This window comes from Phyllostomus discolor, chromosome 7, assembly GCF_004126475.2.
Source record: "Phyllostomus discolor isolate MPI-MPIP mPhyDis1 chromosome 7, mPhyDis1.pri.v3, whole genome shotgun sequence".
Classification (NCBI taxonomy): Eukaryota; Metazoa; Chordata; class Mammalia; order Chiroptera; family Phyllostomidae; genus Phyllostomus; species Phyllostomus discolor.
In genome coordinates, this window is record NC_040909.2 from 120,560,959 (window position 1) to 120,575,337 (window position 14,379).

A 14,379-nucleotide genomic window follows, 5' to 3' on the forward strand; every position below is an offset into this window, starting at 1 on the left:
TAAAACAGCTCTATGCTCAGATGATACATATACAGAAAATCCTACTTTAAGTAAATCCTAAAACTAATGAGTAAATTTAGCAAAGTTGCAGGATACTAGATAAATCTTTTAAATAATCGTGTTTTTATATACTACTGAATAGAAGTAAACAATTGGAAAATATAATTAAAGATGAACAATTTTGCTTATAGTAGAAATACACTGAATGTTTTGAGGAACAAATTTAGCAACAGACTTACATGATCTCTATGCTAAAAATAGAAAATACTGCTACTGAAAAAAACAATTAAAGAAGACCAAAATAAAGAAATAAATATACTAAATATACTATGTCCGTAAACTGGAAGGTTCAACATTGTTAGATGCCAATTTTCCACGGTGACCTATAGATTCAATGCAATCCTGATCATTAGTTAACATTAGTTAACCTTTTTAAAAATAAAAATTAATAATCTAATTCTAAAAGTTTTATGAGACTACAGACGACTTAAAGTATCCAAAGTTGTCTTGAAAAAATAAAACCAAATTTGGAGAACTAACATACAAAATTTCAAGACATAAAATATATTTTATAGTGTCAAATATCCTTCTGGGAACAAACAAAACAAAACACCTCGACTTTACTCTGCAATATTTACAACCACAACTTAAAAACAAGTCACAGATACAAAAGTAAAACCAAAACCGCAAACTTTCTCGAACACATGAAAGAAAATCCTTGTGACGTATGGCTGAGCAAAGGTTTCTCTCAATCAGCTACACAAAGTAGTAACCACACAGTGAAAAAAAATATAAGAAAAACTATCAAAATTGAAAACTTCTGCACATCAAAAGACACCATTCTGGAATGTCTACACAAAATATTCAGAAAGCACATAGATCTGGCAACCAGAATTTACGGAGAACTCCCACATTTCATAATAGAAAACAATTCAATATAAAAGATACATTTACAATGAAAATTTACAAATGTCCGGTAAGCCCAAGAAGCTGTAGTACATAAATAGTTATCAAAATAATGCAAATTAAAATCTTATAACTTTATACACCCAACAGAATGAATAAAATTAAAAAAAAACTGACTATCTCACATGCTGGAGAGATTGTGAGACCACTAGAACTCTACCAGGAAATTTACTCCTGATTATTAAAGAGAAATAAATGCATATGTGCACAGAAGTTTTACATGAATATTCATAGCAGCTTTATTTAAAACAGCCCCAAACTGGACAGATCCCAGGTGTCCATCAACAGGGTAAAGGCTAAGTGTGGCATATTCACACAATGGAATTCTACTCAGTGATTAAAAAAAAATTGCTGATATACATATTGACATAGATGAAAGGGAATGAAAGTAGCCTTAAACAAAGAGGTACCATTCCAAGCCAAAGGTGTCTGGAGCTCTAAAGACAAATTGTTTTCCAACATTAGAAGAATGACTGGGCTACGTGAATCCATAAGGTCACTCTAAGCTTAAGATGCTAGGATTTGCGTGTTTGGCAACTGCACTTTCCTCCTATCAACATCCTGTCAAATTCATGTCTGATGTCAGCTACGTCCTCTGCAATAGAGGATGACGCTGTTCTCACAGACTGAGAGGCAATGTTTTCTCATAAATATTTTGTGATGTCAGGTCTCTTTGGAGAACAGAATTGGAATTCTAAATAGCTGAATAAAACCATCCTCTCTATACATCATTTTCAACAAGCAACATACAATAACAGTCCATAAGGGCAAAGAACCATAAAATATAATATTTTGATTTTAGTTTGCATATACATTTTCAAAACTGCAAGTAAACGAAGTAATCTGTAATTGAAATCAGTATTACCAAATTCAGTTTAGGAATTACTAGAAAACCTTTTTATTTGCTTATTTAACCCTATATTAATATAGAAAGATTTAATTTATTTACTATTTTCTTTTTATACAGTAGTCTAATAGCACATTTAAATGTATGTGCTCTTACAGAGAAACAATTGTTGCCATTTCCAAGTACACCAATTAACAGATATGACTGAAGTGGTAAAAAAATATAATTTTGCCAAAACTTATAACAAAATCTTTTAGGCTTCAAATCACCATTGCAGTACCATGAATATTTTCAAGTTAATTAACAAAACAAAATGCATTTAAATTGCTAGAGTATAGAATTTTCTGCAATGTGTCATATTATAAACAGTAAAACTTCACAAACTACTGTACACATTTATCATTACCCTGTTCATAATAATCAGCAATTTTGAGTTGGTAAACACAATGATTATGCCTGTTCCCAAAAGACAAGTGAATAATTAGAACAATTTTTATTATACCTAACTCAGTACTGGCTGTCACACCTCGATATCATTGAAGAGAAAAGTAAGACATAAATCATACCATTTTCTTCATATTGAAAAGATACTGAAATCTTTGCAAAAGGAGATGAAGCATAAATCATAATATTATTTTAATCATAAAAGAGGAGGTGTTAGAAGAAATAGCTAATTCAGTTTTTTTTTACTGCACAATTGTTCTTAAATATTAAATTCAAAGAGCCCCAAAGGGGAAAAAAGCCCTTTTGCCCTAAAACCAGGTTGGCAAACATATATTTTTAAAGTTTTAGTAGAAAGTAATGTTACACATGTTGAAATTGTGAAACAAAAAGGGAGGAGAATTTTTAAATGTGGAAATCATTTCTCTTCTTTGGTTATTACCTTAAACAAATAGGTGAAGGAAGAACTGACTGTGGTTTAGAATGAATTAATTGCTACAGCAATTAATCCAGCTGAGTGTGCAGATACACATTTTTTCAGCCATTAGATTTCACCTTTTTATTTTCACCATGCCTGGAAGACAATGTGTCACTCCTTAATGATGTGAGTTTCATTTGCCATAGTTGACTATCACAGTTATTTGTTAAATAACTTTCTACCATGAAACATTTGTGAATTAAATATTTTCTAGTGTGAACCCTTACTGAGCAAATAAAAGTTGTTCCCTCATATTATGAAAAAAGGACTGCATCTTTTCCAGAGGGGAGAATAAAAAAAGGTTGGTTAAAATGATTTAAAGATCCTTACCTAGACATCTGGTTTCAGACCCACTCCAAAGACCAGAAGAGAGGCATTCTCGCACGGCGGAGCCCACGAGAATGAATCCCGAGTCGCAGGTAAAGATGGCAGTGGAGCCGTAGGAAGTCTGGGTTCCAATCTTATTTCCATTTGGAGGTGTAGGTAGTTCTCCACAGGAAATAACTTCAAATCAGTGAAAAAGTTAAAACTGTTAAATACATAGTCAATATACACTGGTAACAAAACCATGCTTTTCACATTCTGAGTTCCCTTTGACTGGACATATTTACGTTGAAACTGACATCTGTAAACCATGTTTGAAAGAGTGTGAAAACACAGAGAAAATATATGACATCACTTAAAATGTATCCCCTTTCAGTTCCAATAAAATCTAAGTTAGAGTGCCATGTGATGAAGCTATTATAGCTGTGTTTTTGGCTTAGCCAAACTGGTTACTCAGCAAATTGTAGAGGAGAAAAAAAAAATCAAAAGATTAAAGGGAAGCTAAGTCATTAGCCCAAAATCTTTCTCTTGATAAGTGTCACTTACCAAGTGACACTGGGCAATCCCTTGACAAACCTGAGACAAAGTTTCATCATCATCTAAACAATGCTAAGACAGTGATTATAACTACTTTTTTTTGATGACCCTACTATTTTGATGACCCTAAAGTATTCACATGTGAATACTTTACATGTGAAATATTTGGTTCTCACAAGAACTGTTAGATGAAGTTACAATTCACATTCTGTTTGTAGGTTTTAAAATAGAAAAGGGCAGATTAACTGACTTTCTAGGTCTTTCAGAACCCAGATCTTATGACTCTTCTATATTTAAAGATGACAAATGAATTCTCTTTCTAGGAAAAAGAAAATAATGGATCATGTTTATTGAGTCTTTATTTGGTACCAGGCACTATTACTAGTGTTTTCACTTATGTGATTCTCCAAAGAACCCTGAGGGAGATGCAACCATTATCAGAATTATATACACTAGGATGTGGGCACAACAATTTAAGTAATAAGATTATTCAGCCTGTAAGTGGATAATCAAAATTAAACCCAGTAGTTGACCTTCAAATCCAATACCTAACTGTGAACCCATAATGCATTATCCTGGCTCCAGCTCTGCTTTTGGGTGGAGCCTTTAGATGGCCATTAGATAGACAAATAGAAAATCTGCGAACTTGGAATCGTTACATATAAAACTGAAAATGAACTGATTGTTTTGAACTAATCCCCAAGTAATCTTTTGAGGTAGCTATGCTATTTATTAATATTAACAGCACTAATATATATTATTTCAATTTAAATGATGAGCAAATGGAGGACCAGAAAAATTACTATTTTTCTATTTCTCAATAAATTGCAGTTGTTAGATTCCTTGTTGTTCCCCATTCTTAGCTTTTGGCAGGGACCTGATCTTACAGACCAAGTAAACCCTTCTGCACAATAGAGGATGGAGCACAAAGAAACCAGACAAACATTTGTTGAATGTCTCATTAATCTTTTTGTTGGAGATAGTTTTTATTACCTCTTTGAAATATCCCTATGTTACAGGCCTTTTTAATGAAATTATATTAAAAAAAAACACAATAAAGGTAGAGGCAGAGAAAGATCCTGGGAGAAAACCCTAAGGAATAAGGCAAAAATTTATGAATATAGATGCATATTTTTAGAATATCAACTATAATTTAAATACCTATATTTGATATTTTAATTCATCAATATGATTATCTTATAAAAAGGACAACCTCAAAATTTTATGTTCACATAGAGATTAAGAAAGTAAATTACAAAACAGAAATTAATGATTAGAATTAAACTTGGTAACTGTGTACTTACTACACAAATAGTTGTCTGCTGTATTAAATTTCTTATTTATCATTAGACTTCTGATTCCTTTTTTAGCATATATATATATATGCTAAAAAAGGCCTATTTCCTGGCACTAAGTAAACACTGAATAAATGTAGTGAAGGAAGTTCAAAGTGAGTTCAAGAAATTTCATCTGAATATCCTGTGTTCTGTTAGTTTATCTACATTAGACATTGGCCATTTATATTATAAGAATGCATGGAAATAGAAAGGCAATATATTCAATTTGATTCAGTAAATATTTATTGAGCTCCTGTTGTGAATCAAATTCTAGCTGATATTTTTCAACATATCATACCATTAAATCTTTATAATAACTATGAGCTAGGCATTATCATAATTTTATAGTTTAAAATATTTGAATTAAAAGGAATAAACACCTTATAACATAGTGGTTAGAAGACAAGGGTGTAGTCAGACTGCCTGGACTGAGTTCCATTTCTCCACCATTTATCTGTGACATGTAAAATAATGCGATCCCTTTGATAAGATGAATATAATAATATCAACTAATCTGTAGTATGGGAACTAAGGCATAAATAAAATAATACATGAAAAGGGCTAAAAGTGGAGCTGGCATGGTGGAAGTATGCTACAGCATTTTCTAGTTGTTGTAGTAAATGACATACCAAGAATTCCAACACAGGCTTCTGAAGCCAAAGCCCATACTTTCTGCATAAGCAGTTACTAATGCAAAATAAGTTAGAAAATCTTAAAATTTAATGAGAATAAATAATCTTTTAAGTAATATTATGTCATTGTTGCTCAGTGTGCTTGGAAAAGGAAGTGATCAAGCAAGCACTCACCCAAGGTAGCTTATGAAATAAGTTAGCAAAGTGGATACTTACTCTGGCAATATGGTCTTTCATTTCTCCAACTCCAGGTGCCATTGGGAAGGCATTCAATAGAAGCAGGACCTAGTCCATGGTAACCAGGGTCACAGCTGAACACCACCTTGGTTTTGTATTCATAATGGGAGCCATTCACAATTCTCCATCTTCCATGTTCCAAGGTAAAGGAATTGATGCTTGGACATGTAACAACTACACAGACGCCAAGAACATAAATGAAAATAAGCCAGTTTGTCTATTCTACCTCCTAATTGTATCTCAGGTCTATTCCCTCCTTTACATCATGGCTGCCTTAATTCATTCACTATTGTGCCATGCAAGGTCCTTTAACATTTGTTTTTATTTCTTTTCCTTGTGATCTTCTCCTCTGCTCTATGGCATTGCTGGGAGTTGAACATGCCTTGTTATTTCACACTTCAAAGTCTTTGTGCAGGTTTATTGAGGTGTAATTGGCAGAATGCAGCAAAAGGGAACCCTCGTATAAATTGGTGAGAATTTAAACTGGTACAGCCATTACAGAATGCATACATACAGCCAGTATAGAGGTTCCTCAAAAAATTAAAAACAGAGCTACTGTATGATTAAGCTACTCCCCCCCCCCTCCCCGCACCAGCATATATCCAAAGGAAATGAAATCAGGGTCTCTAAGAGGTGTCTGCACTCCATGATCATTGCAACATTAGTCATGACAACAGGAAAAGCCCATTCTCTTCCTTCTTCATAAGTTTTGGAAGGGCTATATTTTAAGGAAATTTGTTTTATTAGAAGGGTCTTTTAATGCAAATGTTGTGATATAAACTTGGGCTAATTCAAAACTTGCTCAACATAAGCATTGTTAGACACCTATGTTAAGATTGCAAATAATTTAACAAGCCTCACTTCAAATGAAATCACAGCTCAATTACAATGTTAGTACTAAATTTTAAAAAATCATTGAAACACAGAGAAATAGTGAAGACTTATTAGAATTATAGTCTCAACATTATATAATATTCATTTACCTTTTAATGTTGCAATGACAGCAATGGGAAATATTCCAAATGTAAGTAACCCAAAGAATACTGACAAAATCAGAAGTTATGGATCATCTCGGCAGCATAATTTTTTATTATAAAACTCAGGACCAATGTATTCAAACATATTTTATTAATGAAAACTTTAAAAAATTTTTCAAGGGCCTGTACATTAAAACACAGGTTGATCGATGGATGATGAAACAAATGAAATGTTATTATGTAAGACAGCTAAATTAACTTTTCCTCTTAGACATCACACTTCATTTAAACATTACATAAATTCCAAATCACGTAAGATGCCAATAGAAACACAAGTGACAAAGTTTCCGTAACGCACATACCAACACAGCGAGGGGTCTTGTTGTGGTTGCTCCACGTTCCATCTGATTGACATACGGCGGTAGTGAGTTCCTTAGACGACAACCTATATCCGTCATGACAAAAATAGGTGACTCGGGTGCCTACCAAGTAGTCTGTAGTGAGTATTCCTCCATTGGTTGGAGCTTTAGGAATCCCACAGGAAATTGCTAGAATAAATACATAGATACAAAATTATAGAAACAGGAATCAATTTTCTAAGTCTTTTAAACTGTAAAGCATGTAAAACTATTTGGGATTTTATTAAACCCTGAAACAATATCAGAATACCTCCTAAAAATCCTTTTCTGAACCAAAAACTTTTTGAATAATGTATTTCAAACCCCTATGACTGTGTTTTTTTATTTGGTGAATCCATACATAGTTAACCTTTGTTTCTAGTTTCTGACTTATTTTTTTGTCACCGTGTGCATGGTTATCAGCAATCATATAGATTATATGAGAATGCAAGTAAGGTAAATATATAAAGCGGATATAGGGCTTACCCATGACTACATCACCACAGAGCAAGTTTGGCCCATTCAACATAACAAGTAATTATTAAATATTATAAAGGGGCTGGTAACCGGTAGTAAATAGGACTCTGGATAGGAATAAAACAAAACAATTTATTTTAGCTGGAAGCTGGTTCGTCTTTGTCTTAGCACCAGCCACATTCTACATGCTTGGATGCATCCATGAAATGTCATGAGTAGGGACGTGTTTAACAAATATAAGGCCAGGACTTATTGTCTTAAAAACTAGCTTTAGGCTTCCTATATTTCATTAATATGTCATAAATGTCTTCATTTTTATAAACGACAAATCTGATTTAGGTGAAAATTAGTTTTATCATAATCATAATGTGACAATTACAGTTAAACTTTTATATTTAAATAGATTATGTATATAGGATATTTTTACATCTTATTAATTCCAATGACTATACAGACATCTCCTAAGATCATTTGGCATCCTGCTCTGCTCTACAAGTACACAATTTGCATCTCAAAAAGAACAAGAGCATAAGTATTCAAAGAATACGTTTGGCAGCTATACTCTAAAGACAGTGAGATTATCTGTATCTTTTATATCATATTCAAATATGTGTAAATATTTATACATATCTCTGCAGCAAAAAATTAGAATATAAGTATAGCCACGGGACCAGTGAAGTTATTATGTAGTATTTGGTATATGTACTATATGTATATTACTGATACAAAATCAGAAAATGTCTGAATCTTGAAATATCTAGTATTATAGGTTTCAGAAAAATTCTACATTTGCAACTATATATGTTTTTCTCATATCAAAAGAAATAAAGAACAGAAAGACATGAGCTCAGTTTCAATGTTTACAAATGCCGTGTTCCATTTACTTGTCTCCAATTTCAACCTAAAATTGCTTCTACTTTTAAAATCTATCAGTAAGTTGTTTAATTTTAATTAATCCATATGAATTAAATATAAAGTAAAAAATTTTTAGTGAAATCTATATGAAATTCTTATAACTGAATAGGGCACTTTTTATCAGTGAACATTTCAAACTTCTGTAATTTGATAGCCTACATATTATGAACAGAAAAGCAGTAACACTGGCTAAATAAATTGTATAAGCAATCTCATGTAATTATGTTATTATCCTTAATATCCAATTACAGACCTTCTAAAATAATAGTGTTATAAATGTAAAGTTTCCTGATGTCTGTTAAAGAAATGTTTGTATTTCCATTTAGGACTTCTGGGGATTTCAAAAACCAAAGATGGTATATTAATCGATCTTTTAACAATTAACTCTACATTGTTGGAGTAGTATAGGTTGAATGTATATCAAAGTAAAAAGACAATATAGGTTAAATATTATAGGTTCCACATATGTGGTTATTGCAAAATGGCTATATTTTAGAACTGGAAAAACCATCACTGAGTGATTGACAAAGAAGTTTCTCTACAGAACTCTCAAAATAAAGCAAAAATTAAAAGTTAGGCAGGGAGTACACAGTGACAGTTTCTACATAACACTGTGTAATACTCAATTGTATAGCTGGATGAAAATGGTTCAGTTCCAGAAATGTGCGGGGGTAATCAATGAGTCGCTATTTGGTGTGTCCACAAAGAAATGAAACTCCAAACCAAATCCAAATAGAGGTAGTAAACTAGATTTTCTTTCTTTAAATATGCTCACATTGTTGCTCAGGTAAATATATGTACAAAAAGACTGAAGAGGCAGAATAAGGATAGAGAATGTAAAAAAAAAATGGAACAAAACAAAAATTTGCATTATGTGAATAGCTCTTTCCAGTTACATTTCAACATTTTATTTTAAATATCTATATCTAAACACAGATAGGTTACATACAACAAACATTTTTAGAAAACAATTAATCTATTAAAATTGTTCAATGGTAGGGGTAAAGACAGTCCCTTCCAATAAATATTGTTGGGAAATGTGGACAGATACATGTAAAAAATGAAAATAGACCACTTTCTTATACCATATACAAGAATAAACTCAAAATGGAGTAAAGACTTAAATATAAGACCTGAAACCATAAAACTTCTAGAAGAAATCATACACAGTAAATTCTTTGACAATGCTCTTAAGTAATTTTTTTTGGATGTAGCTTCTAGGGCAAGGGAAACAAATGAAAAATAAATGGGCTGACAACAAACTATAAGGTTTTTGCACAGCAAAGGATACCATCAATAAAATAAAAAGACAATCTACCAAACTGGAGAAGATATTTGCCAATGGCATATCTGATAAGAGGTTAATATATGAAATAAAAAAACTCATACATATTTACACTAAAAAAATCCAATTAAAAATGGGCTGAGGACCTGAATAGATATTTTTCCAGAGGCCAACAGATATAAGAAAAGCTGTTTAATGTCATTAATCATTAGAGGACTATAAACTGAAATCACAATAAGATATCACCTCACACCTGTCAGAATGGCTATCATCAACAAATCAACAAACAAGTGTAGGCAAAGATGTAGGAAAAAGGGAACCCTAGTGCAATGTTAGTGGGAATGCAGACTGGTACAGCCACTGTGGGAAACAGTATGGAATTTTCTCAAAGAATTAAAAATGAAACTGTCTTATGACCCAGCAATTTCACTTATGGATATTTATTCAAATAAATCAAAATATTCCTTCAGAAAGATATATGCATCCCTGTGTTCACTGCAGCATTATATCTGATAGTCAAGGTATGGAAACAACATAAATGTCCATCAATGGATGACTAGATAAAGAGGAGGTGGTCCATACATATAAGGCAATGTTACTGGGCCATAAAAAGAATGAACTCTTACCATTTGCAACAACATGGATAGACCTGGAAGGTACTATACTAAGTGAAGTAAATCAGAGAGAGAAAGACAAATAACATGATTTTACTTATATTTGTACTCGGAAAAAAGTAAGCAAACAAAACAGACTCATACATATAGAGAACAAAATGGTGGTTGCTAGAAGGAGAGGTTTGGGGGACTGGGTGAAACAGGTGAGGGGATTAAGAAGAACAAATTGGTAGTTGCAGAATAGTTATGGGGATATAAAGTATAGCATAAGGATCACGGTCAATAATATTGTACAGTAATAACTATGTATGGTGTCAGACTTGTCAAGGAGGAACACTCCATGAGCTATATAACTGTCTAACCACCATGCAGTACACACAAAACTAATAAAATACTGAACTCAACCTTAACTAAAAACAATGAAAATTAAAAAATAAGTAATATTGTCCAATGATAATAAAAGTTCTACTTTGGAATGACTGCTTGAATTAGAAGTATTTAATTGCATTTCAATTAACCTATTCTAATTGTAAAACAATTTTAAATCAATTAAAAAACATGATTCCACCCCTGGCTGGCATAGCTCAGTGGATTGAGCACGGGCTGGGAACCAAAGTGTCCCAGGTTCGATTCCCAGACAGGGTACATTCCTGGGTTGCAGGCCATAACCCCAGCAACCGCACATTGATGTCTCTGTCTCTCTCTGTCTCTCTCTCTCTCTCTCTCTCCCCCTTCCCTCTCTAAAAATAAATAAATAAAATCTTTAAAAAAATAAAACAAAACATGATTCCATATGTAAATGTTATATTATATACAAAAAATAATGAAATTTTACAGCTGACTACCTAGCAATTTCAAAGTTTCAGAAACTGCAGGATATATTTTATTTTAGTGAACAGTTAATTATTTCCCTAAAGATTCCTAATGATTATGATATATTAATATACATTTATTGCACATAATAAATATACATATTAAATATATAAATAATTCTTATATAATAAAATGCAGTAGTTAAAAATTCAGAGCATTTTAATATTTATTTAAAATGTATGACATAGAGGTAATTATACATATATATATTTGAGATTCCCACAATTCTAAAATTATGAGATCAAAGATTTCTTTCCCAAACAAGTTCCTAGAAATTATTTAATATTAAGAATAGGTAAATACATCTGCTACTCCTTGCTCAAAGGAAAACAGAGGTTTCTATATTTATTAAAATGTATATATTCTACATGAAATGGGCACCCTCAGTGTTTGCGACCTAGTAAGGTCATGATACTTCCTACAATTCTAATAAGTGGTTAATGTTTCCTGCATCACTAAAACAAGAAAACAATAGCTCTTTCATTTCTCATTTATTTATACATGTCTATTGGAGATATTATCTTTTCATGAATTAAAAATTGCAGTTTAATATCTAAGAGAAGCCATTTCAGGTGTCAGGTAATATCTATTCTCTGCTCATTTTAACTTGCTGTTGTTTAATTTTTCATTCTAATTGATTTTATTAAAATCAATTTTATTACATTTTATTTATGTCATCAAAATCACCTCCATTAAGCAGCCTACAGGTAAGAACCATCATTTATTAACTAAGAACATGAACATTTTTTAATATGAGGATTCATAGTTGTCATATACACCTCCACATTGTGGGAAGGATACATCAAATTTAAAATTAAATTTCATATTGACAATATAATGTGACATGTTAAAATTTTAAAATTCTAGTGATAGATTTTCTTGATGCTCAATTTGTCTTTGTGACTCTACCTAGCTAAGAGACTAAACTGCTTTTTCAAACAAGACCTGGTCCAAGGCTCTAATAATGTGTCATTTGTTAATTCTGTTTTCAGTAGCGGGATGGAATGCTCAGACGGTGCCTCGATTTTTAACAAAATACAAATGAAAATGAAAGACATCTATCTGTTGAGTTAGCTGAACAGTGAAGAAGAAACAATGCCGTGATTATCTACATCGTCCTCTCCCAAAAGAGCTAGCTGCTCTGCCAGTACATTTCTGTGTACTCAGAGTGAAAGCCCTCAGCGCTTGCCCTCTCTTATCCACTCCGTTCTTCCTGCAGACTGCACAGTACCACCACCTCCAGCTCAGGGTCGACCACTTTCTGACAACAGAGTAATGGAAGTGGTAGATGCATGAGCAGGGTGTGTACAACAGTGGATAGAGTAAAGGCCTAAATCACATGACAAATGAAGAATTTAAAAAGATATATGTCAAATTCTCCTTACATTCACCCTTCTGTGTTTTTAAGCCTTATTTTCATGAGAGGCATCTATAATATGCTTCTGAATTTCTATAACATTGGAAATTACAGTGATCCAATTTTTTAAAGGAAAAAGAAAACTTTTATTAACGTGTTTATCCTTTCATGAATAAGACACTTTACCTTGACAGGCAGGAACAGGTGCATCCCATGCATGATACCCATAGGAAGACTTTCTGCACACGGCACTGCTTTTTCCAACAAGCCGGAACCCTCGATCGCAGGCCCAGCGGACCACGCTATTAAGCTGTCCACCCGTCTGGCTGATAATGTATCCATGCGGCGGGGATTCTGGTGTACTACAGTAGAATGCTTTTCAAAAGAAAAAAAGTATCACCATATAATTAACGAATCCGCAATGCCAGAGTTATAAAAACTTCTAAGTGAAGACCGGTACTGAAAAAAATAGGCCATCTATATGAATTTTATTTTATATAAACATTGTTTTTTTCTATCCTCTTGACAATCTATTGACATAGCTCTTATGACACACAACTGTCTCTGAACTTACTTCTTTTATTTCTTATTGTCTCCAAAGATGCCCTCTAAATGGAAATATATCCTATTTTCTTTTTAAAAAGATTTTACTTATTTATTTTTTTAGAGAGGGAAGGGAGGGAGAAAGAGAGAGAGAGAGAAAGAGAAACATCAGTGTGCAGTTGCTGGGGTCTGTGTCCTGCAACCCAGGCATGTGCCCTGACTGGGAATCGAACCTGCAATGCTTTGGTTCGCAGCCCGAGCTCAATCCACTGAGCTACACCAGCCAGGTATATCCTATTTTCTTAATGCCAGAGAGGTACAGAATCCCTGCAAATATTTCAGTGACTTTGGGGTGTGAAGACCACAGCCTCGGTGAGCATATTTGAGAGCGTGTAGTTACGCTTCACTGTGGCCTTATCTCCAGACGCCTACATCACTTTAGGTCATGCAGTTAATGTTGGTTCACGTTTAAAAATGATCCCCTCAGTCCTGTAATCTTTTCTCCCAGTTTATTAAAGGGTTTCCATGCTATCAAGAGGGCTTACAAATGGTGACAAAAATGTCAATAAAATAAAACTTTTTTCATCTCCTGAAGTCTGAAATGCCACCAGATAATGTCAAGTGGCTTTTTCATGTATGTGTACTCTGAGACCGACTATTCAGCCTGGCAGGATCCATTTAGCTTTTGAGACGCCAGTGTATACATCTGAGAAAAATGAGACTTCAGGGGTGAATGGTAGGAAATAGATTGGACTTAGAATGTATGTGTCATAACCTGTTACTTCTAAAGGAAAAACATATTTATTCAATATGTCCAGCTGTTTGGGGGTTAAAAGTGGTGCTCTCACTGTATTTATACCCAAATGTGTCATAAATATCAAATACATAAGGATTTATTCTAGAACTTGGCAATCTAATGCTTATAATGGTTTGATTTCAATGGTTTCCCTTTAAGTTACTCTGGTCTTTAAAAATACAATTTAATGTACTGACTTTTAAATGACATCTTTGGGCATGACTTTAATAAAAAGGCATTTACATTGTTCATATGATAGAAACATAGATCCAGATATAAAATATCTTAAGGAACAATGCATATATTATGACTAGATAATATATTTCAAATTTTTAAACCATTTCT

The 14,379-nt window shown here is 32.9% G+C and overlaps 1 protein-coding gene across 1 annotated transcript in view; it reads right to left on the bottom strand.

The window, feature by feature from the left end:
• Positions 1–14,379, bottom strand: part of CSMD3 (CUB and Sushi multiple domains 3) — an 893,237-nt gene that overhangs the window by 63,669 nt on the left and 815,189 nt on the right. Inside the window, 4 exon segments of the mRNA XM_028533680.2 lie at positions 3,063–3,236; positions 5,779–5,973; positions 7,139–7,324; positions 12,882–13,070. Coding sequence (XP_028389481.1) covers positions 3,063–3,236; positions 5,779–5,973; positions 7,139–7,324; positions 12,882–13,070 — 744 coding nt within the window.